This window comes from Vanacampus margaritifer, chromosome 13 (genome assembly GCF_051991255.1).
Source record: "Vanacampus margaritifer isolate UIUO_Vmar chromosome 13, RoL_Vmar_1.0, whole genome shotgun sequence".
NCBI classification, from domain to species: domain Eukaryota; kingdom Metazoa; phylum Chordata; class Actinopteri; order Syngnathiformes; family Syngnathidae; genus Vanacampus; species Vanacampus margaritifer.
Window position 1 is genome coordinate 6760309 of NC_135444.1, and position 27500 is coordinate 6787808.

The 27500-nt window shown below is 38.2% G+C and overlaps 1 protein-coding gene across 2 annotated transcripts in view; it reads left to right on the top strand.

Annotated features, from left to right (window-relative positions):
- The window catches only part of dennd1b (DENN/MADD domain containing 1B), a 141608-nt gene that overhangs the window by 96696 nt on the left and 17412 nt on the right, over positions 1-27500 (top strand). For both annotated transcript variants that reach the window (XM_077584944.1, XM_077584942.1), the window contains 7 exons: positions 9073-9198; positions 14657-14758; positions 19123-19213; positions 21981-22021; positions 24743-24778; positions 25112-25168; positions 27453-27500. The exon at positions 27453-27500 is cut by the window's right edge and continues 42 nt beyond it. In XM_077584944.1, the coding sequence (XP_077441070.1) occupies positions 9073-9198; positions 14657-14758; positions 19123-19213; positions 21981-22021; positions 24743-24778; positions 25112-25168; positions 27453-27500 (501 nt within the window). The remainder of the gene's footprint in view (positions 1-9072; positions 9199-14656; positions 14759-19122; positions 19214-21980; positions 22022-24742; positions 24779-25111; positions 25169-27452) is intronic.

Sequence of the window (27500 nt, forward strand, 5' to 3'; positions counted from 1 at the left end):
GAATTAGAGCGCTTTCGCTACATTTTTTACCGGGATTTGTTGCAACACGTATTAGAATCATAGAATTGTCCAAAATGATAATGAACAATTTAACAGAATCCTAGCATCTTTTGTGTCCTGCTACAATGTCTGCGTCTCGCTTGTACCTGCCGTCTCGGCGTTCTGCACCCACGGAGTCGAGCCAAAATAATGCGCAAAGTGAGTTTGTCACATAACCAAGTCAGGATTTTTGTTAAGCGACAGAAGCCAAGAGGGAAGCTTTTGTCTTTTCCTTGTGATAAATTAAGTGGCAGACCGAGCCTTTTTTTTCTTCTTTTTTTTTTTGCTTTGATCAGGTGCTCACCGTTTTTCCTGACTAATGACAGAACATAGCCCGCACGTCATGTCAAATTACACCACCTGAAACGGAAAGCACACCGGCATTAATATATTTAACACTGCAAATGACTGTTGTTGTTTTCAGTCCTATTCTTTGCTTTTTGCTGCCTGCTCTCATCTTTTCACCCGGGCTGCAGGATTAATAAGCAAGCGAGCAGGTACTAATTAAGTGGAATTCCAGGTCTCTTGTTAGTCAGCTTGTTAGCGATGAGGACATGCCACGTGGCATTTGATGTTTGTGTTTACACACGGGGGGATGTTTGAGGCATTGTGTAGTCAAACAGAGGCCTGCAGTCTTGATTAATGCCGAGTGATTCTCTGCCTGAGCTGAGCAGCCACACATTGTTTGCGAGCCACTGAAGCCGCCCTTCATTTCTCTCCAAAGCCTGCTCTATTATTCTCACTTTAAAAGCCCGGTGTCACTTTGTGTGAATGTATAAATAAAGTGAAATAGATTCAAAGCTTAAGGCCACAGGCCGGATTTTTATGTCTATTTCATGTGTAACTAAGAGCAAAACGAAGCGCTCTGATGTTGATTTAAGCAAACCTTGTGAGATCCTGCTAATTAAGGCGACGCAGGCTGTGAGCACATGTGGACTCTATTACGCGGGCCGGCTGACCAGTGGTCGTGCTTTTAGCAGGTTCAGAGTTCACAGTTGTCCCGAATTAGCCGTCCTTCCTCAGACGGGACCCTAACACTGGCTCCACGACCGCCCGCCCCCTTAATGGGCTTTCCCCACAATTTCACACATAATATTTTAGATTTATTGACTTTCACAAATGCTACCATGCCAGTAGCAGTTCCGTTTGCTTAAAAAAAACAAAAAAGGGGCAGAAAAAGATCTGAATGATTGTCATGGTAATAGCACACAAAATGATCTACGTTGCCATTTTTAACTACACCCATCATTTTTTGTTGCTTTTTATGGCTTGGCTTTTGCTTATTTACTTTGTTTACTTGAGTTTTGATTATCTCTGGAAGAAATCATATTGTTAGAGTTTGCAAAGAATTTAAGTTTGACTAGTTTATATGCATAAATAAACAATATTAATTGCACAGAGACGGCGCTTGTGTCAGTAAAATCAACGTGTTGACAAGCATCCTGAAGAGAAAAATGGTAAATATCTGCCGGAAGATCAAGGTATTTTGGTTTCTTCTTCTTCTGAGGCACACCGCTTCTCCTCTGCATAGACATTGTGCTGATAACTTTATAATTGGCTTTTGGTTGGTTGGGCTGTTTACCTAGCTAGTCATTAAAAGTATCCAAGAATAGCAAATTAGGGGTCTGTTAATTCTGAAAACAAACAGCGTGTGACGGAATCGGATTTTTATTTGATCCCCGCGACTGATCTGCAACCAATTTTTCATGTATTATTCTTTCTGTGCCACGTGTTCAAGGTGAGGCGCTACAATGCAGCTTTACATCCTTATTTTTTTAGATGCGCTTTCACATCACAGCCTAATTCCTTCTATTCTCTTCCTCCCTGCCTCTCGCTACTTTGCTGACACCGTGTACTCACACACTCAGAGCCGTCGCGCATTTGATCATTTGTATTCCCAATCAAGGGGTAAATATACAGCGTACACTCCCACTTCCTGTATCTCAAGGAGGTGTGGAGGTTTACAAATGAATGAGGGGGCTGAGGTTGTGTCTGCGCACCTCTCCTGAGATCACCTGGCTCACTAATCAAACATCGCGCCTTTAATTTGGTATTCGCTCCCCGAAAACAACATCTACATCATCGCCTGCAGTCGGCGGCGGGCAAACTCAAACATTTGCACAGAAACGTAAGGCCAGAGATGTCCAAAGACATCTTAGAGAGTTAAGCTTCTCACATTCCTGTGCATGTTAAGTATTTTTGGCTTTATTATTTTAACCGCTTTTCATTTTTAGACAATCAGTTTGCCGTCTGAGATTTTAAATGGGCATGAAGCACACTCACACACCGACACACTCGTTTACTCACATGGCCTTCATTTTCAAATTGATGTTCTGTGGATCAGAAGTTAAAAAAAATAAAAGGGAGCGCCATCACCCACTGCGCTGGTTCGACGATGCTAGAGATGACATTTAACTGCAGTTAATTATGTATGCAAAACTCAGCTGCTCAGCTGCTTTAAGAGGTCAGCTTGACAAAATAGCCCCACACGAGGGGAAAATCTCATGGCAATCCCTATTAAAACACAACGCCATTTCCTCCCTGATTTATTTCTCTTCACTCGTGCATCATGTCGCCTGTACAACACGCTGTGAAACGACGAATTATGTGTCTCAATGCACTTTAACTGCCACTAATTGTGTCTGTATTTATTTTGAACTCATCACTTGGCCAAATCCTACCAAAGGCCTGATTGAAAACAGAAGACTATTTTCCTCATTATTTTCAAGACTTCAATCCTTCAATTTCTCTTATTTTAAATACAATAAAAGCATGAATTTGAGAGTTGAAAAGAGCATATTTTATTTGCGCTCATATGTGAAAGGACATGCCTGTTCAGTGTGTCTTTGTTCATATTTGTGTGTGCGCATACAGTTCAAACTGCAGCACATCAAAAGAAAGTGGGAGATTTTCATAGCTATTTTTTTTTCTTTGTAGTTCTTTAATTGCGTCCCCATGGCTTTCTTTCCACGGACAGAATCTTAAACAAAACATTCAGAGTTTTTTTTTGTGGGGATTTTGGAAAGAAGAAAACCTAACTTTTGATTCTCTTTTTTGTACAAATGTCAGGGCTGAAGGCTCGTGTGGTTTTGTGTGCAACTTATGTTTATTTTCTTATTGTACTGTAATTTTACACAATTTCAATAGAACCTATGATATGAAGAGGGTCTCTACAGTATCAGATGTAGTCAATAACCTGTCCCCGTTGCTCGGATGCAGTCCAGCATCATGAAGAACTTTCATTCAGACTTTGATTTTCAGCAAGCTCTCAACATTTTACCATTTTGAATAGTGATAGACCAATTATCTGCGCAAATAATTCTGACAAATATCAGTACCAGCCTTTAAAAAAAAAAAAAGATAAGAGATTAATTTAAATCTGTGTTAACCTGACTATTTACTTAAATTTTCAATTAACTTTATAAAAGATACTTTTAACCCTGGAAACGTGCTGCACCTGTTTTTTGTTTGAAATGAAAACAAAGATACACGAAAGTTTAATATTTCAGTCATTTAGAAATTTTGGAAAAATGCATTTACTGTATAAAAAAACAATAGGGACCCATGGTATTTACTTGTTTGTTTTCATTTAATTTCTAAAGACATGCTGATGACCCTGTGAGCTTTCTGAACTTTTTCTTAGAATTTTAAAACAAAGATTTGTAATGTCCGAGATTTAAGATTTGTTCAATCAACATATGCTTTTTAACAACTAATTTAATAGTTGGAAATTGTTTTTTTTAATGCAAATATTATTTTCCCTTTAACTGAAAATTAATCCCGCCTCCAAATACTGGTTATCTGTATCCTTAATTACTAATAATTGGGTTTTGGTATCAGCCCCAGAAAAAGCAAATCGAAAATCTTAAAACTGAATTAATGTTTGTAAAACCAAATTTGACCTTTGGTGTCTCTGAGAAGTCTGAAATGAATCAAGCAATAATATTCAACCACTAAAAATATTTTTCTTTTCAGAAATGCAGTTAAACAGCTATGACTTTGAGCTTAGCACAAAATAACAATGTACTTTAGTAACTTTTGTAAAACAGTACTGTACATTATGAAAATTCATGACTAACTAGTGATAGATGTATTTTAATACACATAGCTGTAATAAAAAATCTAATCTTTAACATTTTAATAATTAACAAAACTGTTAATTCAGGTCAGCTAGATAGTCTGTTAATAAAATTCCAAGCTGTTAACATTAAAGACCTATTTTGATACAGAATACAGTAAGAGTGGAAACCTTAAACTCTGGTTATTTTTGTGTGTTCTTGTTAGATCATTCAGCTGCTTGGTTTGTTTTAAATGCGCATATGTATTACCTATGTATAGAGTGTCTGAAATACATTTTTATCATGCATCGCATGGGCATCAGAATGTGCAACATTTTCAGCGCACTGGTGCATTTATTTCAACAAGCAAAGATCAATATTTCAGCAAGGCTTTTTTAAGGATTTGTTTTAAAGATCTGCCTGAACGTCAGCCTCTCACCGGAATACAGTAAGCGTATTTTATTTCTCTGTGTTTTGTATACATATTAATGCACGGCAGCACACGCGTGCACAGATGTCTTGATAGTGTGGCATCATCCCTTACAGTCAGGCAGAGATCATCATCGCACCTGCTAATTACCGTCTCCAGCTGGAGAGTTAAATGGAGATCTGTTCGTTGTCTGACCTTTGACCCCGTGCTCTTTATGTGACGCACTTCAAACCCCGTTTAGGGCTGGCTGGGCCGGGCCTTAATGAGGCCCCGTGTCTGCCCTTCTGTGGGCTGCGCGCCTCGGATGCCCCTCTTTCATCCGCGACCGTCCTCCCTTGATGTAAATTGAAAAGATCACAGCTATGGGGAGAAGACCTGGGCTGGAAAGGCCTCTCTGCATAGATTATGAATATCATAACTCAACAGTTTTCTTTGGCTCCCCCCAGCCGCCCACTCCCCCCTCCCCTGCCGCCACCCCTTCCCCGCACAATGCAATAGTTCTAATTGGACCCAATGGGGGACTCTCTGGCTTTGATCTCATCACCGCCACTGTGACTTTACACTAAAAAATGTCACTGCCAAATAGGGTTATCACCTGTAGAGCCCGGCCTTCCTCTGATGCCTGTACGCGTCTCGTTAGTTTCACTCAAACTGGAGAAGTTAATTAGTTTGACAGAACCATTACCGCGGAGACGTACCTGATGATTGCGGCGTGGGCTCCGCAGTCAAACTCCAATTACCAAACACACTTATTTTCATGTGATATGCTAAAGGTACATAGCGATCGCGTTGCTTTGCTCTCGTCTCTCTTGACAAAACCAATATTCAAGTATGTTTCACCCTCCGCCTATATATTTGTAACTGTTGATTGATCGCCCACATGTGACATTGGAGGAATTTTAATCACCCTTAAACTTTTTGAACACAACTTTTTCACCCCTAACACTGAGAAAGAGAACACAACTGATTGTGTCCCCACCTCATTAAAAAGTGTTTGCCAGCGCGATGCTCTCAGCCGTTCAAAGCTGCTGCACACAACTAAACTCTGCGCAGAGTAAACTCAGCTAGCCCGTCTTGTCTGACAGTCTTTGGGGTATGCCTCCCCCACTTAGACTGACATTGTGTTCACTTTGATTCGCACACCCCCACCACCAAATACGAGAGAAATAAAAAGACATTTTAATGAATTGCAAGGATGGGGGAAAAAATATCTGAAAATGCACATAAACATGAAATATTAATTCTAGAAAGAGCTTTACACAAACATAAAAGCATTTAGCACAATGAGTGAATATGGAGATGACACTTGTTAATTTAACAGTGATAAACTTTCCGTTTGATGCCTGGGAGCATTTGCAATGGCAGCACGGGGACGCTGTGGAGAGTGATAAAACCCAGGAGGAATGAATCGACGCTGCTCATTTTGTCTCTGTCCCAGTTTAAGACTGACACTCTCTCCATCTCTCTGTTGCCTTCTTTTTTCTGCTCGCACTCTCTCTTCCTTTCCGCCTGTCCTCCGCCTGAGCTCTCTGAACACTTTGCTTCTCCTCCCTGAAGTTATCCCCATTGCCTAACTGCGGATATCTCACCATCGCTGCTGCTTTACAGCATGATTATTTGGCCATCACTCATCACAATTGTACTGTAATGTCACACGACATGGTGTCAATTGGTGATGGGTGCAACCTTCTGGCACACAAACATAGTGTAAGTCAGCATCACTTACATTATATTATTTATTTTTTATTTTTTGCAGACCGATATCAGTATGAGTACTCAACTCTTGGGTAGTCCTAGTGCTTTTTATACATTATTTTTTTTAAAGAATTACCTTTTTTTCCCAATATAGCATTTTTCCTTTAAAATTGCATTACATTAATGGCAATTTTCCATTTTCCTAATTTCTAGTTGCTGGTCATAAAATGGCCACCAGCTCAGCTGCCATCGCAAATAACGAAACCTTGAAATAAGGCCAGGCATCAGCCTGTACTGATACCTGGTATCCATAATAATGATAATTAGATGAAAGTGATATGTACGCTGTAGCAGAACAACATCAATGATGTTATTGTAACACTGTTGTAGTTGGTGGATTTGCTCATTAAATCAGTTCAAATTAAACATGTCGACTGAGTGTGTGCTGTTTTCTTTTAGTAATATGCACTCAGTTTTCTTTCTACAGATTTAGAGAAATCACCTATATAAGTGCCCACAAGAAGCACACAGGTTCTTAAATGTGACATTCAACCTCGACATTCAGATGTTAAATATGTCATTTACACATGTTTTGTTTTAATTTGAGATACCGGGTATCAGTATCGGGTCAATACCAGGCCTTATTTTAAGGTGTTGGTGTACCGTTTTACAATCAGGAACTAGACATTAGAAATTTGAAGTCTAGAAAATTGCCATTAATTTCATACAATTTTTTATGAAAATGCTATATTTGGATATCTAGGTCTTAATTGTAAAAGTATACTTGACTCATCGAGCCATTTTCAACAATAAGAATTTCTCATGAACAATTACCTTTTACCTAGGACCTTTAAAAACTCATTTTTCCACTTGCTGTCGACTGAAGATGACATCACCTGTGCTGAGGAAATATGTAACGACCAATCATGGCTCAGTTTGCCAGAAAATAAGTGAGTCATGATTGGTCGTTGAGCTGTTTCCTCAGCACAGGTGATGTCATCTTCACTCGACACCAAGTGGAAAAATTAGTTTTTTGTATTAATTGTACGTTAAAAATAATAACGTTATCAAATTAATTCTAGACAAAATATTAACTTTTTATTGCTGAAAATGGCTCAATGAGTCAATTATCTCTTTAAATTGTTTTTTGGGGGGAAATTTTATGTATCAAAACTACTAGTGGTATCAGTCTCATTGACTACTCATGAGTTCTTATCATCGGTCTGACAAAAAGTGGTATTGAGCATCCCAAGTTGTAATCAACTAGAATCAAGAGTGTACTGAGCGGAACATGGGACACAAACTTATCTCGCATACATACATACCAAACTTTTTTCCTGAAAATGTGTTTTTCTCTTAAGGGTAATGCATTTTACTTGGAATACTCATGTTAGACAGCATTATTTTCAGCACAGCAAAACCTGTTGTGCTTATTTATGATTCATACAAAATTAACTCATTTGCTCCCAAAAACATATACGTACTTTCTATTTTAAATGTTTTAAGTATCTCAAAGACGTATTTATACGTTTTTTATGGGTCTTTTTATGCTAGAGCACACAGAAGGTTTTGATGCAGCGTCTGAACTGCAGAGAACGGGTGAAGCAATGGTAGTAATTACAAAAACAGCCAGCAGGTTACAGCAGAGTATAAGAGATCAACCAGGGCCATGTTGCAACAAAGCTCATTTACCCACAGTTCTAAACAGATTTGTGAATAATGATTAAACTTAGCTATATTCTAATGCTAGTTGCTGCAAAAGGGAAAACACATAGAAATATACTTTTTTTCTGATGAAAGAAGAGACTCTAATCTTTCTTTTGGTAGGTTCCATGTTTTTATAACAATAGAACACAATATTCTGTGGACCTTGCAAAATTGGTAAAAATCCAGTAAACAAGCATAGGGGGTTGCATCAGTGAAAATGGATGGGAGTGAATAAGTTAATATTTGAACACATAGCACTAGTCATTATTGTACTATAAGACGAGCGCCGTATTTGTCAGCTTGACTTCAAAATATTACACAGCAACAAAATGTATTCTGATAATAACTTTTATTTTTTATTTTATTTTTACCACCATCCCTTTTATTTCTGTAGACAAAATTAGAACCTGATCAAATGTTAAGTCTAATGAAGAGATACGCAATCTTGCAGAGTTAGCACAGCCCACACAGAGAGCAGCAGTCCCTCTCTGCCCCCTCCTCCTCGCTTAGTCATGCTGCTGCTGAGCAGGTGAGAAGAGACTCTTGACAACTTCTTTCCCAGACTCCCCGGGGATCATGGCCAGGGTGAATCTTTTGTCATCCTAAAACAAGCTCGGGCCTGCTGCTCCTCTCCTCTCGCCTGGAGTCGTGGAGCTGCAGCCAGGAGAGGGGAAAATAATTAAAGACATTTTATGTCAAGAGGCTCTTTCTAGAGGGAGCTGGAAGAGCCAGCAGGGGGGGAGGGGAGCACAGTGGAGGCGGGAAGAAGAAGTCGGGGAGTAAGAAATGGAAGAAGTCAAAAGCAAAAAAGGTGATGGGGAGGAAAGTGGCTATGAGAGGAAAAGCAAGGATGTGAGTTTCCATTTCCCCTCTCGCCACTCCCCATCCTCTGCTCAATTAGCAAAGCAGCAGGTGCTCTCAGCAGCACAACGCATACGCACGTTGGAAAGGCTGGAGCGCTCCTTTCCTTTTCTCCTGTCTCGTTTTCTTTTTTTGTGATGACCTGCAAATGTGATATTTCACACTCAGAATGGGGCTAGCTGCTTCCCCCCCCACCACCAATTTCAGAGGTGATAATTTCACTTTTACCCCTCCATATCCGTACCTCGCTCACTGCTTTTCTCTCGTCGTGTTTTCTACCAGGTGTCCTGTTTGAAGAGCAAGCTCAAGAAGCAGTCAACAGCAACAGGAAGTGGCGTGGCGAGGGCCTTTCTGAGAGCGCAGGCCGCTCTGTTTGGCACCTACCGGGACGCCCTCCGATATAAACCTGTAAGAGTCTATCACCATTGATTCACAACTAGCTGCCCCGGGTGGTTTCAAAACAACTTGACTTGTTGACTGAGCTAACCTTGTTAAAATGCTCAGTTCAGCGAAAAATAGACATGTACTTATGTTCTTCTGAAAGTGTCCTAAACATGCAAATAACTTCATTAGTTTCGATGTTGAGAGGTTCTACAGCTCATGTCACTTAATTATTCGCAAGTCTCAGAATTGTTCTCAAAAGATGAAATAAGACGAGATTTATGCACAGCACCCCTGCTGCACGTTGGCCTGCCAAATTCAAATGTAATGTGACACTGCAGCACTACGGCATGACACAAGCTAAGTGTTCAAGCGTAATGAAGACAGATTCATGAATACAAAAATGGTGAACTGAAAAGAATGAGAATAAGAAGATATTTATGACACGTCTTTGTTTCTATTTTACTTGTCAGGTTTACTACACTCTCACACAGGCCAAGAAAACACACCACACTAACGGAAGAATCAGAATCCAATACACACGCATGTGAAGGAGTGCTCATTTGGGCAATGAGCGCCTTGCTTATGGCGAGGCTCGAAATAAGCGGTTTCACATCGCGAAGAGCAAAACAGCCATCAAATGTGGCATGCACCATGTCGTATGTAATCGCGAACCTCACTCTCCGGCGAAGACGCTCACTAACATTTATTTTACCTTGTCTTACATATTGGCGGAGGGATATCGGTTGTGATGAGGCGAATGTAGAATGGAGGAATGCCCAACCATTTGATCTATCGTGGTAGACCGCGGACTGCTCACAAGTCGACAGCGAGTGGTCTAGGGGGGGGGGGGGGGGCGTGGGTTTGTGTGTGCATGCTATTATTGTTATATATTTAAAAATATATATATATATTTCTTAAAGCTGCTGAATGCAGAAACTTGAATTTCGAATCACTACTGCCAACTGTGGCCAATAAACAAAACTGCACACACCCTTCTTCACGTTCAAAATGCGCACATGGCATCACATCCCCAGATAGAGCGTGGGAAATTCGAACCCAAATCCAGTCTAAAAACTATTGGACAGAAGCTTGCAGGAGTGCCTATTGTGAACAGCAAAGGTGTTAAGATGTTTCAGTCGTAAATGGTCAAATAAAAAGGTTTTTGAAAAGATACTTTTGGGCAAAATGTTACAAAGAGCAGCTTTAAAGAAAGAAGTAGTTCATGCAAGTAAAACATAACTTACTGCCCCTTCAAATAAAGTGCTGAGCAGTGTGGGCGGCCTGGAATCTAGCTCACTGGTCAGACTCTGCGCTCCCAAATAGCAGATGTAGCAGAATTGTTGGTTCGATTCTCGAGTTGTGTGGATTGTACGATATTATAAAGTAACAAATATTGAAGCTGTAATTTATTAACAGTTATGATCATAGAATATTGATTATGTATTAATCAAACAGTTTGGCAAATTCTTTTTATCCTATTGCATAAACTTTCCCTCAGTAATGTTCTTGATATAATTTTAGAAATCTAGAAATTCAGAAGAATTGTTCCGAAAGTGAGTTTCTTTTGATTGACATTTCTGCAAGTGGCTGTTCATTATTCAATTAAATGTCTTAATTTCTCTTTTGTATTCATAATAGTTCTATAAAGCAAAAGTGTACTTTATCGCAATCAACTCCCCTGCTATATTTTCATTATTTAATATAATGTTCGCTTTCTGGCCCTGGGTTTAAAGGGGGGATCCTCAAAATTCGAAAATCCATGATTAGCAAAACTGCTCCTCAAAAAAAAAGTTATTTCAAGCCCTGTTATGGGCAAGGGAAGCTACTCAGCAATCATTTGGCCTGATGAGTTTTAAAGACCCTTTAAAGTAAAAATAAATGTCTTAACTAGAGGCACCACAGAGAAGAACGTTGTTAACAACCTTGCCAAATTTGAATAATTAAAATGGTAAGGTATATAGAAAATGAGGTTTTAATATATAGTTTACAAACCCATCAACATATTTGGAGAACAGAATTCAAACTACAGGTGTGAATGCACCCTGATTTCTTCTTGCCTTTTAGGAATCAGACACACTACCAATCTTAGTTATGGTGAATTGAGTCAAATGTCAGTGGCTAGACTGAGCCGGTTTCGATTGCAGGTAAAAGGTGAGTTTGCAGGCGGAGTGCAAGTTTAAGGTGGGCCTGTCTGGAGCAATGAAATGTCAACGGATTAGAGAAGACTCGGGACGTTTCTTTTGAAGATCTCTTTTAGCTGCCTTTGGAGTTTGACTTTCCTGTGCTAAGCCCAGCTAACATCACTTTACTGGATCTTTTCTGCAGATCAGGTCTGAGTCGAAGCTGGGTATACTACAGCATGTCCTGTTTGACAAATAGCGAAGCCTTTGTTCCTTTAGCTTTGAAACTAATTGGACTTTGTGGACTCCCACTCGCCGAGATGCTACATTATTGATGCTGTCTTGCTTTTCTGCGAATACAGACAGCACACGAACAAACTGCCTCCTCTCTGACACAAGCACTCACGCTCAATGTTGTGTGTTTGTGTACATGCACATGCGGTGATTTCTCACTGGCTCCATACACAGACAGCGTTCTTGCAAATGCCTCTGTGTTAACATACAGTATGTTCACACACTCACACACGGTTCAACCATGTCTTGGACCAAGTTGTGATATTTGTGGAGTAACTCTTCCCAGACACGAGTGAGCCCATGGCTGTGATTCACGGGCCCATATGTCTTGACAGAAGGAAGGGTGTGGAAACTTGGCGGGAGTCTTGCTGAGTTGTAAATGAAACAACGCTGGGAAATGCTAATGAGTCCAAAAGCATCCCATGATTAGAAAAGCGTTTCATAGGTCAATCATGTTTCGGCTCATGTTCTCCCAGGTGCTCATCACCTGCTTGGACTGCCACAGAAGCGAAAGAAGCACCAGAAATAGCATTTCAAATCACACTCAACAATAACCCAAATTGGGTCAAAAAGGTTGTTCAATTAGCCCACAAAGTTGGGTTTATTAAATAACCCACTAACAACCCCCTCAAAAATGGGTTGCTTTTTGTGGGTTATTTATTTGACCCAAGTTTTTGAAGTTGGTTCGAATCAATTTGATGCAATTCATTTGTGTTTTTCAATTAACCCAAAACGTTGGGTGAAATGAAAAACCCACAAACACCCTAAAAAAATTTATCACTTCGTGAGTTATTGATTTAATTTGACACAACCCAAAAAATAGGGTTAAATAAATAACCCACTAACAACTAATCCACCCCCCCCCCCATATTTTTTTTTTTGGGTTATTTAATTTCACCCAAGCTTTTGAAGTTAGTTCGAGTTAATTTCATGCAATTCAGTTGGGTTATTCAATTAACCCAAAACGTTGGTTGAAATTAATAAACCACAAACACCCTAAAAAAAAAATCGGTTGCTTTTTAAGTTAAATAACTCGAAAAGTTGTGTTGGCTCATTTTTTACCTTATTCAATTGGGTTATTTAATCAACCCAAAAAGTTGAGTCAAATTAACAACCCAAAAAGGAACCCCAACAAACTGGGTTGTAGGTTATTAATTTAGTTTGACCCAACTTATTATTAAATAAATAACCCATTTATAATAACCAATTTTTGCATTGTTTTGTCAGTTATTTATTTCACCCAACTTTTTGGATTATTTATTTCACCCAACCTTTTGGATTAAATAACCCAAAAAGTTTAGTTGGTCCATTCTTGACCCAATTTGGGTTATTTTTGACCCAACTGTTTTTAGAGTGCACTTTAAACATTGATGAAGCCGTGTCAGGTTGGTATTGGGTGCCTCGGGACAAACTCCACACTCAGTTGGCTGAGTGGTTATTCGAACCTTAGACTTTATTGATCCCTGTGTGCCAAATGCATCATTTCTAGACACAAACATAGCTAATGGTAAAGAGCTGAAATGGGTGTCATTTTATCAAGGTGAGATGTGATGTTACCAAGGCTATAACATCACTAAACCATCTTAAAATGACTTTTCTAAATAGATACTCAGCTACACAGACCTAATAAGAATTTCCCAGCATGCTGTTTAGTTTTGTTTTGCTAGTTAGGCCGTAGGCAGCAGCAGCCAGATGGGGCCTGGAAAAATGATTAAACTCTCCTTTATGAGAGAATGAGCCTTGAAAACTTTTTTTTTTTTTTTTTGTGATGTAAGTGGATCATTATTCCTGTGATGTAATTTGGGCCACTGCGATCATGCGCCCATCCCTGAAAATGGGGTTAGTCTCTCAAGTGTTGTTGTTTTTTTATGTGTCACACAGCACTCACAGCCAGACCACCAGACAACACCCATTGTTTTACAGCCAAAGAATTTAGAGCATCATTGCACTATGTGAGAATTATGTTAATTATCAGAAAGCATGTATTGAAAATGACTCGGGGCTGCGTGTGATTGGCCTGCAGTGGATTTGTTGTCATCCTCTGTGTCTACAGCTCACAGGCCAACAGACATGATGTAAGGAATAGTAATAGCGTGTTCATGCGGAGCACTGTGGAATTTACTGGGACTGCGTACACCCTGCCAAGGGACCTCTTTTTTTGTTGTTTTTTCTTCCTTCCTGTTTCCGTCATCTCCCCTCTCAGACATTTCACGACCCAATAATGAAGACATTGTTGAAATACTTATTTTGGAAAAGTTTTAAAGTTTAGAGCATACACTGTGTGAATGGCCTTGTGCGATTTATCATATCAACCACTGATTCGCATGATGATAAGGTTGGTACGCAGGCTTCCTCTAGTACTATGCAAAAGAAATACAGATTTTTTTTTCTCCTTTCTTTCTTTTTTTAAATCCTGTACAGTACAGTTCAACCCAGTTCAGTTCAGTTGTATTTAACTTTTACATACAATGCATTTAATATTTTAGAACTTAACACTTAAGTACATTTGAACTTTTATATGCAATTCATTTCAATTTTACAATTTAGTGTTGTTGTTTTTTAACTTACATAATATATATATATATATATTTAGTGCAGTACTAAAGCTGCCCTATGGAGGAATTTGCCCCAAAATCGATTTACAATAGCCTTTTTATTTGACCATTTATGACTCAAACCTCTTTTAATTAGCATATTAATACCTTAGCTATTCACAATGGGTACTCCTGCAAGCCTCTGGCCAATAGTTTTCAAGCTGGGTATGGGTTTGAATTTCCTGCCCTCTGTCTGTTAATGTGTGTACGTGAAGAAGGGAGCGTCCAGTTTCATTCTTCAGCCATGGCAGTAGTGATTGGAAATTCAATTTCCTGCATTGAGCAGCTGTAATGTTGAAAATACTCTTCGTGTTTATTTTATGACCACCTGCCATTCAAGTTGGCCGACACAACTTCTTCCCTTGTATTTTTTTTTTATGCTTTATCAATTGGAGTAATATGAAACCATTTTTTAAATGATAAATTGCTGTTTATCAATATAATTGTCAATATTGTCTGTGTGGATTCTTCAAGGGGGAGCCAATAACCTTCTGCGAGGATAGCTTTGTGGGCCATCGCTCAAGCACCCTGAGAAACTTTTTGTCCATGGCTGTCAACCTGCAGCTCTTCAAACAGGTACAAACAACTGTTTGTGTGTCATGTTAGCAAAGAAACATGCTAGATTTGGAAAAGGGCAGACACTTGGATGGTGATGGTCTGAAGCTTCCGTCTGTCAAAGCCATCAATCAGATCAACAAGTGGGAAAGTTGGGTTTAAAAAAAACACCCTTTCAAACATTTTGCAACATTCATGAGCCTCACAAAATCAAGTCAAGTCATCATTTTATAGATGATCATTTTATGTTGTGTGCTCAGCAAACGATGTGCTGAGTTGGTGTAATTCCAGGCAGCTTGTAGAATTTTTACATTTTTTTCCCGAGTGATGAGAAGCAGTCAAGACAGAAGCCCAAACTCGTAGGTGGTTCCTGACCTCATGAAAATGTTTACAGTGCTTATCTCAGCATACACTCTAGCCAGCGCAAGCCTGTTCCAAGAATTTTAATTAAGAAAATTTCCAATTCACCACTGACACATTGTATTCCACTGTGGTTTTGCCTGTTTTTATGTGCGTGCAGTTATCCTTTATTCATGCGAGGCTGCAGGAGCGTTCCTTCCAATCACTCATGTATACTTTACAGTTTGTCCCTCCAAATCCCTTCTGCCATACTAAACGTAGCCATGCCAGAGCCAAGTAGAAAGACACCCCTGCTATGAAGAACATTTTTCTTCACCCCGTGAACTTTTCTTTGTGATCTCTGACCCGTGATACTAGTGTGATTTACCCCCCAGAGTACAACACTGCAGCCCTCAATCAGCCTTTTGTTTCTCTGGACACTCCATCTATAATTTTCCCAGAGCAGAGCAGATAGTGAGCAGCAGTTCAAAGCCTCCTCCCGACCGGCTCCTGCCTCCGTTCTAACGTTGGGAAACGGGTCCTTATCTGCACTGGAGTACGGGGGATGGGATGGCCTTATCTCTCACACTCCTCTTTCGACCGAGATGCCAGTGGCGTGCGCGAGCTCTGCACTGGCCATGACCCATATCCGCTCCAACAACACACAAACATTCGATGCGTGTAACAGTGTAACTCGCAACTTGTGTGGCTCGTGCTCTGTATTTTTTTTTTAAATAGCAGCTTCAAGTTGATTCAATAATCCGACAAATCGTACTTGACTGTTAACTGGCAATGCAGTGTAAGAAATCTGACAGAGGGGCTTTTATTAATTACTTTGAGTTTGCAAGCTACATGAATGAATGAAGACTTGACTTGGACTCCTTGGCATTTGCCTCAATCTTGTCTCGGACTCACAAAATATTTTATATCGACTCAGCCAAGTCCATCTCTGTTTTTATTCCTGAAAATGAACATCGTCCTTCAAAAGAAAATTTAAATAAAGTTTTTCAGAATATTTAAATAGACCGGAATTGGCCACCTGGTAACCATGGCTATCTGGCAGCACGCCATCTGATTGGTTTACCTGACCGTGAGCGCCAAAGCACAGGGTTTTTTTTTCTTTCTTTCTGTCATTTCCGCCAACAGCGGGGGTATAAAATTTGTTTTTTCCAACCATCGAGAACTGGCCACAACGTCTTCAAAAAACAAACAGACATGAACTTGAACATGAACTCTGTGACTCAAACTTGATTTGGACTTGATAAATGTGGACTTGTCCCGTAATATTGAAACTAGGATTTGCTTTTAAAACATATTTTAAAAGAGTCAATGAAAAGGTTGTAAACCGTAAAGACATCAGACCCCACCCCTCAATGTGCTCAATAGACATCCAAAAATGTTTTTTTTTTTTTTTTTAAATCTAATTAAAAATATTTAGAACTAATAATTGATTAATGTATTGTTAGTTGTGGTCATTTTTGATCAAGGAAATGCTGTCAAATTGTTACACATGTACATAACATAACATTGCAGTTGTCTTTTTTTTTTACCCAAATGTTGGCACTCATCTCACCCTAACAGGCCATCAATTTGTAGGCCAGCCAAAGAATGCGGGGGAAAGGTTGATGGTATCAACCTACTTCCTATCACCCATCCACTGCCCCAACACACAATCATGTTATACACACACACACACACACACACACACGGACATTCTGCTAGCGAGTCTGAGTCAATGAACTCTCTTCCTGAGCATGATAAATCTAAGCCGCGCACAGTTGAATTAAGTGTACGGGGGACGTTTGCCAAGAGCTTCTATTCACACAACTTATGACCTCTCCGTCATTTATCATCCTTCAGCCTTGGAGTCTGACTTCACAAGTTGCTCACTTGTGAATATTTACAATGCACAGAACCAACTGAATGAATCAACCAATTACAAAGAAAAGGACATAAAAGTATGTACAATATCAGGCTGGAGCATACAGGCTTTCAAAAGAAGATTATTTTGATTGAAAGTTTCACACTTGAAATGTCTTCAAGTTTTAGGGCTAAAATAAGAACAAGAAAACTTAAATCATATATATATATATATATATATATATATATATATATATATAATCATCTAATAAGCACTACAGATAATGAATGGATGGATGATATTCAAAGAGCAACGCTATACTCATCGTCAACTAATAATGATTAAAAATGCTCTCATCATCACAAATACAGTGTATTTGCCACCAACTGTAAAAAAATAGTTTATTGTTTTATTCATGTAATGAATGATTTCTTTGATTGTAAAAGATGGCCTGTTTTTGTATTACCCTGGCGACGGTAAAGTACAACTTCCCTAATGGACTCCTGGAAGCACAAAGCGTTAAATGAAATAGAGGATTGTTTGTGCTTTTGATTCAGTTCTGATCTTTAACTGACGAAGGTCAAAACCGAAAACTATTTAACTTTGTGCTAATTTGTTATCACTTTCTTGATATACTGTATGTTAGATAGGTAAGACATCTATGGTTTGTGCTGACCACTGTGTCTAATTAATGCCCACAATGAGTCAGGTAATCAGCCTGATTGAGATGAGTGGCATCTTTGGCTGGGTGTTGATCTGGGTTGATTATATGCGAGAATTGGAGCAGCCAAGTAGCGGAGTAATCTTTCACCTCTCATTAAAATGATCTAATGATGAGCTCCCAGCCTCCTGACCAGCGTGGCTTGCTAGTTAGCAGGCAGTCCCAGAGGACACATGGCCGAAAACAACCTATGTTCTTGTTGCATGTTGGACACACTCGCAAATTAGGACTCTAATTGGCCTAAAAATAAAATATGAATTAATTAATTGCTACAAAAACTTACAATTCCCCATTTCCCTTTCGGATCAATGAGTAACAACAAAACTGTCATGAACATAACGCAATTAAAGGTGTTGCTTCTAAACTAAATTTACCTTTGTCCCTGAAAATGTAAACAAAATCCTGCATAAAGTTAAAGCGTTAACTAATTAATTAATCACAAAAATGATAGCATTATGTATTAACGCAGATTAATCCCACTATTATTTTTGACCGCAAATGATCCTTTAGCTGACAGCGGATGGTTACGTTAAAGGTAGCACAGGTTGTGTTTGAGCAATAAACATAACTACATGCATTCAAGTAAAGCATTTAATAAATGTTTGCGTATGGCATTCAGAATATTTGTTCATGTCAAACTATTTTGGTATTTTTTTTCCCCATTTTAAATGATGCAAGTAATTAACTGATTAGAAAAAGAGGAGGATGAGCGTGTGCAGTAGATACATTTTTTTGAAGACGTCCTCATAACATTAAATGTAAAAAAAAATTAACACATAACAGGTGCTCTTTAAATATGGTGGGCAGCATTTTTTTTATAAAAAGCCTTTTTAATTAAGTGATTAATCGTGATTAATCAAAATTCTAAAATGTGAATAATCTGTTTAAAAATGTAATCGTTTGACAACTCTAATTTCAATATAAGCATTTTTTTTTATCTCTGTATTGATAAGTATTGGGGTATTCTTACCTATTTACATTAAGAAAAAAATAACATTGATTAAAGATAAAATTTTAAAAAAAATTGATTCAAGATCAAATTGAGTAAAACACAACAATCAAGGGAAAATATGATTGAAAATATCTGATATTAAAACGAACTTTCAAGGAAGGAAGTACCAGGTTACATGCACATGTGGGGCTTTCCTGAAATGCGTACGGTCTTGGCTGTTAGCTTCATATTTATGAGATGGTGTTTTACGTCTTCCAAAGAGCGGAAATGAAACTTCCTCATGTCTCGGACGCTGGTCTACATGCAGTCTGTTGCACTAATCCCTCACCTGCTCCACATTAGCAACCCCTTATTACCTGCAAACCACCTAATCTTTGTCTTGTGGTTCCGTCCGCCAGGGTTAATAACACCGCAGTGATTGACTCTTTGCGCATGTGTCTGTATATCACTTTAAGTGTGTTACTTGCCCCTCCTCCTCTCCTTAATAAAGCAGTTGTAATTTATGTTTGCAGTTCATCGACGGACGGCTGGCCAAATTGAACGCAGGCCGCGGCTTCACCGACGTGTTTGAAGAAGAGATCACAGAGGGGGGCTTTTGTGGAAGTGAGTTGTGGCAGACCTGTCCATCAATTAGTCACTTTCGATTAACTTGCCATATTTCAGCCTCGACATGAAAGTTGTTGTGCTCAAGTAAAAAGGTGATGACTGAAACAAGGTGCCTTAATGTTACTCTGACATCAAAACTTTAAACACTGCTGCTTTTCCCCTGAAATCCCAACGTGATTATATGCAATGCATTGATGAGCGCCCTTAGACGCGGATTTTAATTATTATTGACATGAGAGGCAACATCGAGCTTTGAAAAACACCTTGAAGTGACACAGACACAAATCAAAAGTTTGAAGTAAAGGAGCACCTTTTCAAATGGAATTAGTTCTATTCATGTTTGACGTGCACCGACACAATAAAAAGCTTACTTTGAATTGCATTTGGCAAAAGACAATTGATGGAAACAATTACATTTGTTTTGTCTGCATTGAAAACGCAGACACAATAGACATCAAAATCCCAAAGGAATTCTGATGCAAACACTCAAGCTCTTTTCACTTGTACAGTTTTTACATAAACAAATAAATAACGTTCTCATGCACCAACCTAAACATTCCTCATTCACTTTTTAATCACTTGTTTCACTTTTGACGCCATCGATAATTGAGTGAAAGCAGTGACATTACAACTCTTTGTTTTGTGTTGCACAAGAGGATGTGTACACCTAGTGCAGTGAAAACCATGACTATAAAAATAATGAACAATTGTGTGTGTGTGTGTGTGTGTGTGTGTGTTTTTGCTATTAAAAAGAAAGGACAAATACATTCTCTTAAAAGTTGATGACAGCTTTTATTAGACAGATGTTTTTTTCGGACAATAATTATAATTTTCTGCAAAATCGGTGATAGACTCTAATATCTTAATTTGCCCAATCGATCAATGATGTTATTGATCGGCTCCACGAAATAAGATGTTTATATTTAATGTTTATCAGCAGTTTTGAAGATTTTTTTTTCATGCATTTCAATTGATGTCAATTGAAAATGGGTTTTCGCCATTCGTGGACTGTAGAGTAAACATTTTTAACTCATTTGCTCCCAAAAACGTATGAATATGTTCTATTTTAAATATTGCCATGCTCCCAAAGACATATTTATACGTTTTTATGCTACACTACAAAAGGGACAATAAAAAATGTAAGAAAAAAATATAGTAAAATAAGAAAAGTCTTACTTCAATTAAGCAAAATTATCTGCCAACAGAACAAGAAAATTTTACTTAAATTTACCTGTAAGATTTTGGACAAATAAGAAAATTAACACTATGCCCATATCAACCACAGCGGTCTTAAAAACAGTAATATATACTTTTTTTCAAGCTGTAATAAATAGAACTATTTTCTTAAAATACACAAGTTTTTGTTTTTTTTTACACTTGGATAATTTCGTCTGAGCGTGAAGCAGGGAGGTAACGTAGGTCCTATTTTCATTGTAATTGTCTTTGGTATGACTCAGCCAGGGATTGAACCCACAACCTCCAAGTCTGAGGGCAAAAATGAGCTTAGTAAATATAACGAAGCTAACCACTTTTTATATGTATTTTTCCCTTTATCTTATCACTAGATTATGTAAAATCTTAAAATAAGAAAATTCAATTGATGAAACCCCAGCTCAGGTCCTTTGATGTTGGTTAGTTGGTATCTTAAAATGTGGGAAATGCTTGTTTTAAGCCTTACAGTACTTAAAACTGTCTGTTAACACTCAATGCAAAGACTGCTTGATGAAATAAGATCATTAAATGATAAGTATCTTAAAATAAGCCCAATGAACTTCTCTAAGAATTTCATAAATTAAGTAAAAATAACTATAAAACAATAACTTTATAACTGTCCAAAAATAATAAGCACATTTAGGTTAAATTTAAGACATTTTATTTTACTTAAGATTTCAGTTTTTGCAGTGTAGCGCACACAGAAGACTTTGATGCAGCTTCTGACCTGAAGAGGTCGCTTAAAGCAATGGTAGTTATTATAAAAACGGCCAGCAGGTGGCAGCAGAGTATAAGCGCTCAACCAGGGCCATGTTGCAAAAAGTTCTTTTCCCCACTGTTTTAAACAGATTTGTGAATAATGATGAAACTTAGCTATATTCTAATGCTAATTGCTGCAAAACGAAACAGGTAGAAATACAGTATCTTTTTTTTCCTGATGAAAGAAGAGACTCTAATCTTTCTTTTGGTAGGTTCCATGTTTTTATAGCAATAGAATACAATATTCTGTGGGCCTTGCAAAATCAATCAAAATCCAGTAAAACCGCCAGGAGCGAAGGGGGTTACTTCAGCGATAATGGCTGTGAGTGAATGAGTTAAAGTAGATATATTGCTCCAATTTGTGATCGAATCCTGATTTTGTAAAGCTTTACGTCTATGTTAAATAATGGGATGTGTGTAAATAAAGGCTTTCTATTTTGAACTGTTAATTTCAACTCAGCTTGTCGCAATGTATAGCAAGGGAGAACAAACAAAAGTAACATTGATAGTTTAAATTGAAGTCAGCATATATCATCAACATGTATTCATTTTTCCATCCTTTCCTTCATTCCTTTCATCTTTTTATGAAAATAAACATGAACTGATTTGAATTAGAATTTTTTTTTCTCCTTGCGGAACCTGACACCGACTGTGTCTTTTGTTATTGCATGAAACAAAAATAAGAATGAATGAATTAATGCAACTGTGTCAGATTGTGTCACCATGTAGTCCATATTTAAACTGCTATGAAGTCCACAATGAGTCATTCATATTTGTTTGATTTTCTCCTCAGGTAATGCAAAGTCCTATCAGCAGTGGATGCACACTGTAAAGGTATTCACGTTGCTCTTCATACCATAACTGCTTCTATACTGCATACTCTATGTATCTCCATTTTACATTTCACGCCCATTTCTTTAAAGTTAATTAAAAGCATGACTGACACAACTCTGCTAGAACGGGCAGCCCGGATGTCCGGGCGCAGCTGCAGAGCATTTAGGGTGTGTGAAGTGGCGCGTGCAGCCGGACAGTGGAGACAGAAGTGATTTGACATGACAAGACGTCTGCGGACGTGACGTGTTGATCTGGCTGCAAACATTGACGTTACTGCGTGAAACCAAGCCGGGAACATAGATTTCCTTCCTTCTTCATCACTCTTTTTCTCGCTGTCTGTCTCTCTTTATCTCCATCCCTCGTTTCATCTCTGTCACAGAACCCCATCCCCTCCCCCCTCTCTCCCACCACCTCCCGATCCAATCTCTGTCTCTTCCTCTCACTCACTACACCGACTGTCTCTAACTCTCCCGCCGCTGTCAGCTGAGGCTGAATTAGTTCTCTAGAGTGCTCTTCAAAGGTTTGTTAAAGTTCACATTTCCTGACTGACAGGGGTCTATAAGAGGGGCCTTCACCTCGGGCCCCCTCCTCTCTGCTGACTTCTGAAACACTGCCTGCCATTTTCTCTATTTAGCTGTTTAGCCAACGCTTTGCGCTTTTACTCAAGACCTAAAGGGAGCGCGAGTGAGACCACAAAGGAATTAGGAAAGAAGCGGCAGGAGACGCTCTAAAAAAGATATTGCCTCCCGGAATGTCATGTGCTGGCCTCAAAGTGGATATCAATCAAGTGATGTCCCTTCCATCCTCCGCTTCTAAATAAAAACCACCATAATGCCTTGAAATGTGAGCTTTATGCAGTGATTGATACTTTGCCAGGTGTCTGAAATGTTACTGTGAAGTGGCATTGCGGTGCTATTTAAAGATACTCGCTGGTGACTGTGATATTGAAAATCACAGTATGAGAAGCAATGATTTTTTTTAAGACAAGATCGCTGAGGGTCAATGAGTGAATAAATGCATATAACGACATTAAAACATGAACTATACTAAAATCGGATTCAACTGAAAGTCAGTCAAACGTGGATTGTCATCATTTCATGATGGCAGGTGTCTGTCCTGGCTAGTGCTGCTGTCCCCATGGCAACACCAAATTATTTATATTGTATTTATTCTACTGCTTTTGCCTTTGTGTATGATAACTAGGGATGTCAAAATTTCGAGTTAATTTAAAGTTCCTTTAATGACTGCCCCTTACTTGGAAAACCAGTACTGGGGGAATTCCAGTCGCAACGCAGCAGACACATCCATGTCAGAATTTAGTAGCAATAAATTTAATAATAAGGCATATATTTGTGGAGGAGACTTGGATCAAGTTGTATTTTACAATTTTTTAATTGTGCAGAATTCCTCAAGTTACTTCATGTTAAAGATGAATGAAAAGGAAAAAAAAAGGTCTGAGCTGAGACAAGTGTTTTACAAATGTAATTATGCCATCTAGTGGCAGAAAAAAATGACCTCAACACAAATCAATGTCACAATTTTTTTACAGTACAGTACAACTCATTCACTGCCATTGAAACGTCAAAAAATCATTTCAACTATTTATATTAGTTTAACATCTTTTTTCTACTTTTGTTAACAAGAGTATGAAAACCTAGAATTTTTCTTTGTTATACATTTAGAACAGACATAAAATTTGTGATTAATCGTGAGTTAACTATTGAAGTCATGCGATTAATTACGATTCAAAACTTTAAACACCTGACACCCCTAACTTTTAATAATCATCTCGTCAGGCGATTACATTTTTTTAATTGCAATTAATCGCATGACTTCACTAGTTAACTCACGATTAATCACAAATGTTTATATCTGTTCTAAATCTACAATAAAAAAAATTCTAGGTTTTCATACTCTTGTTAACAAAAGTAGAAAAAAATGTTAAGCTAACAGAAATTGATTTTAGTCGTCGATGGCAGTGAATGAGTTAATTTTAACTCAATTTTATGAATTATTATGAAATTATTGTAGCAATAACTAAAATATGCAGCCATACTTCTATTAATTTGAAAAAAAAATCCACTTTTATGTTAACAAGAGTATGAAAACATTTTATTGTACATTTAGAACAGATAAAAAATTCATGTAATTAATTACGATGTTTTTTTTTTTTTAATTAATCACCTGACACCCCTAATAGCAACAATAACTAGTCGGTGTGAACTTTTACTACTTGTTTCATACTTTCAATACAATGATATTGACATTTATTTTTAAGCCAGGTCTGTCAAACTGATTTGTATTCACGGGCCACTTTCACCCAAATTTGATCTCAAGTGAGTTGGACGAGTATGCACATGGCCTAATATTTTATAAATAATAACATCTAAATATATAACTGCATTTTGAAAATATTCCCATTTATAAATGTTTTTACTGCGTAGTAACTAATAATAATAAATCCTAAGTAACAGCCAGATTTCAAAATGTCATTTAAATGGCCATCAGAACGCCTTCCAGTGGACAAAATTAGCAACAACAATTAATTATTGTGGAAAAACTACAGTTTGTGTTCCGTCCTTGCTGGCCAGATTGGACCACTTGATGGGCGGGTTCTGGCCCACGCACCTTATGTTTGATAGCACTGTTCTAAGCCATGTGTGCGTCATTTGATTGTTGGTGTGTATGAATTCTCACGAGTGTAACTGTTTTTGTAAACAGAGAGGAGGCGCACTCATCAATACTGCAGTGACAAAGGTAAAGCTCTTGCGCAAATGGTACATTGATTTAAGTTTATTAGGTAGACATACTCATTTAAATAACTCACAGTGAATTCACATGAAGGTCAAATGAAGACATTTTAGATCGAAAAGATATGAGCTTTGCTGTGGGTGGAAGTCAGTACATATTTGATGAGCACTGTCCTATACCGTTAAAAGCTGTACGATAAGTGATAGTTAAGGTGATTTACAACGGTCAAGGTGCCCTTGTCTGTGATTATATTAGGATATTATCAATGAAACTACAACACAATGATTTTCTGTTGGGTTTTTTTGTATTTATAACCAGCGTTTACGTGTTTTCTCCCAGGCCAAAAGTCACGCCAAGAGGGGCATCCGGGACATCAAGGGTCGACTTAAAGCACGGGTGAGCAGCAGCACGGACCTTTTCACCTCACATAGAAGCACACACACACACACGCATCCACGCAAGGCAGCCAGACACGCACGCCCCTCATAGCAAGAGGCGGGAAGGCTGCTTTACATGGAGCGTGCGATTCCCGTGCATGACTCTTTAATGACTGGCGAAGCCCGCTCAGCGCTTTGTTCATGCCTGTACATTTTTAACCAACGCCCCTCTGGCTATGGCCTGTCATGTCACCCCGGCCCCTCTTCCTCCTTTATTGTCTGCATATTTCATCAGCGAGCCTGTGATTTCCTCAAAGCTAATGTAACGAGGTGCATGTTTCCATAAGCCTGCTGGATTTGATGAGGCAAACGCAGTTTGATCTGTCAGTGGGGCACTGATTATGAGCAACATGAGCAAGATGCAGGCCTCTGTAAAACACGCACATACATAAACATGCTCGCGCAGTCAGAGTGGGAAATACAAATTATGAAATTTCTTTGCAAAGATGTGTGAAAAGCATATTTTTTCCGTTGTTAGAAGTCATCAACAGGAATTTTGTTGACATTGCTGCCAGCTGCTAATGGATCACGATTATCTTGCTGGCTAGATGTAACCCCTGCAATGCATTCATTAACAATTAACAGCCTTTACTAAAATAGACTGAAAGCAACTTTAAAAATGAAGGATATTATCGATGTTCGATACTACATTTTTTAAGTACCAATATCACTAGTACTATTGCTACATAAAAAAATCCCCCCTAAAAAACAATGACAAATAATGTTAAAGAAAGACCTCTATATCCCAATATGATGGGTTTTTTTTTGTTCAGAAAATTGCATGAAATAATGGGAATTTTCTATTCCTCTATTTTCTAATTTCATACAAAGTCATCGTTGTGAGTAATAGTGATACCTAGTATCGCTTACTCATCCATCCTTACTTTTTATTTAATATTTGTATATCTGTTGTAATATAGTGGACCCTCACACCCCACCCCAATCTCCCAATACTTGTAGTTTGGTACCCACAGATTCACCTTTCATGCCGCCACCCCCCCCCCCCCCCATACTTTTTAAGTTTTTTTATTTTTATTTTTATTTTTTTATCAATCACCACTCCTGCACCAATTTCCCCTGTTTTTTGTTTGTTTGTTTTTTCACCAAAATAGTTTTTTTTCAGCTGGGCTTTTTTTTTTTTTTTTTTTACTGATTTTGACTCGATTTTTCCCCACATAAGACCAACATGGAATTTTTTTTTTGGAGGGGGGGGGGGGGGTTATCTCATGTTTTTATTTGTTACAGTGGACGCCAGGATAGTATGACTGTAACGTGTTGAAAATTTACCAAGCTTATATGTAACATGTTTAGCATGAACTTTTCTTCTATTCATTTTTATCGAAACCTTTGCTGCAGGTGTCGGCTGACAGAAAGCGAGGCATGCCATTCTATTTGAACACCGATATTCACTTACAATGTCAGACACTATACTAACACTATGAAAAAATATACAGTCGTGTAATCTTCTCTCAACTTCCTAACAGGTTTTAAGAAATTCAAGTCGAGATTCGAACCTGGTGCTCAGAGCTGACAGTCAATTTACATTCAAATGCGCAAGCCACCTGTCAAAAATTGAAGTTACCTCAGCCCGTCAATTCTTGTTGAGCAAAATGTTAGCTTGTTGAGTGGTGAGACCTCAAAGCAGTCTAAGTGTCTCTGTCCAGCAGCTGCCTGCACCCATTTCTCACATAAAACATTTTTTAGTATAATGATTTTTTTTTTCCGAATGCGCTAGCTCTTAACTTCATCTTGCTTTATAATAATAATAATAATTATTATTATTATTATTATTTATATCAGAGTACAGGAAATTAAAAAATTAAAAAATTGTCTGATCACTGTCAAATTTACATACTAAAATAAATATGTATAAATAGTGAGCTTTAATGCATTTACGCCTTGGAGTTTTATTCAGGTTTTTAAAAATATGAACAGAATTGTGAACTTTGATTTGTAGACTATTATAATCACATTACGACATTCTGGGTGACATTTCAGAGGGCGCCGTGCTTATATAGTGTTACAGCAATTAGATTAACATGAAACTTCATATTAAATGTATTTTTCAGACCATGTTACATAGAGCTGGGTGATACATAATTATTGATTATTTAATTGTTGTAATTTTGCACAATATAATCTTTTTACAAGAGTCAACATTCATTCGATTGAAGTCACGCCACAGTTTGTAAATCTCATTGTCATACCATCTGAGATTGATGTTCACTATTTGGGCCTCACAGGAGGAAGAGGAGGAAGGGATGACAGTCTGTGCAGGGTCCCCCACTAGT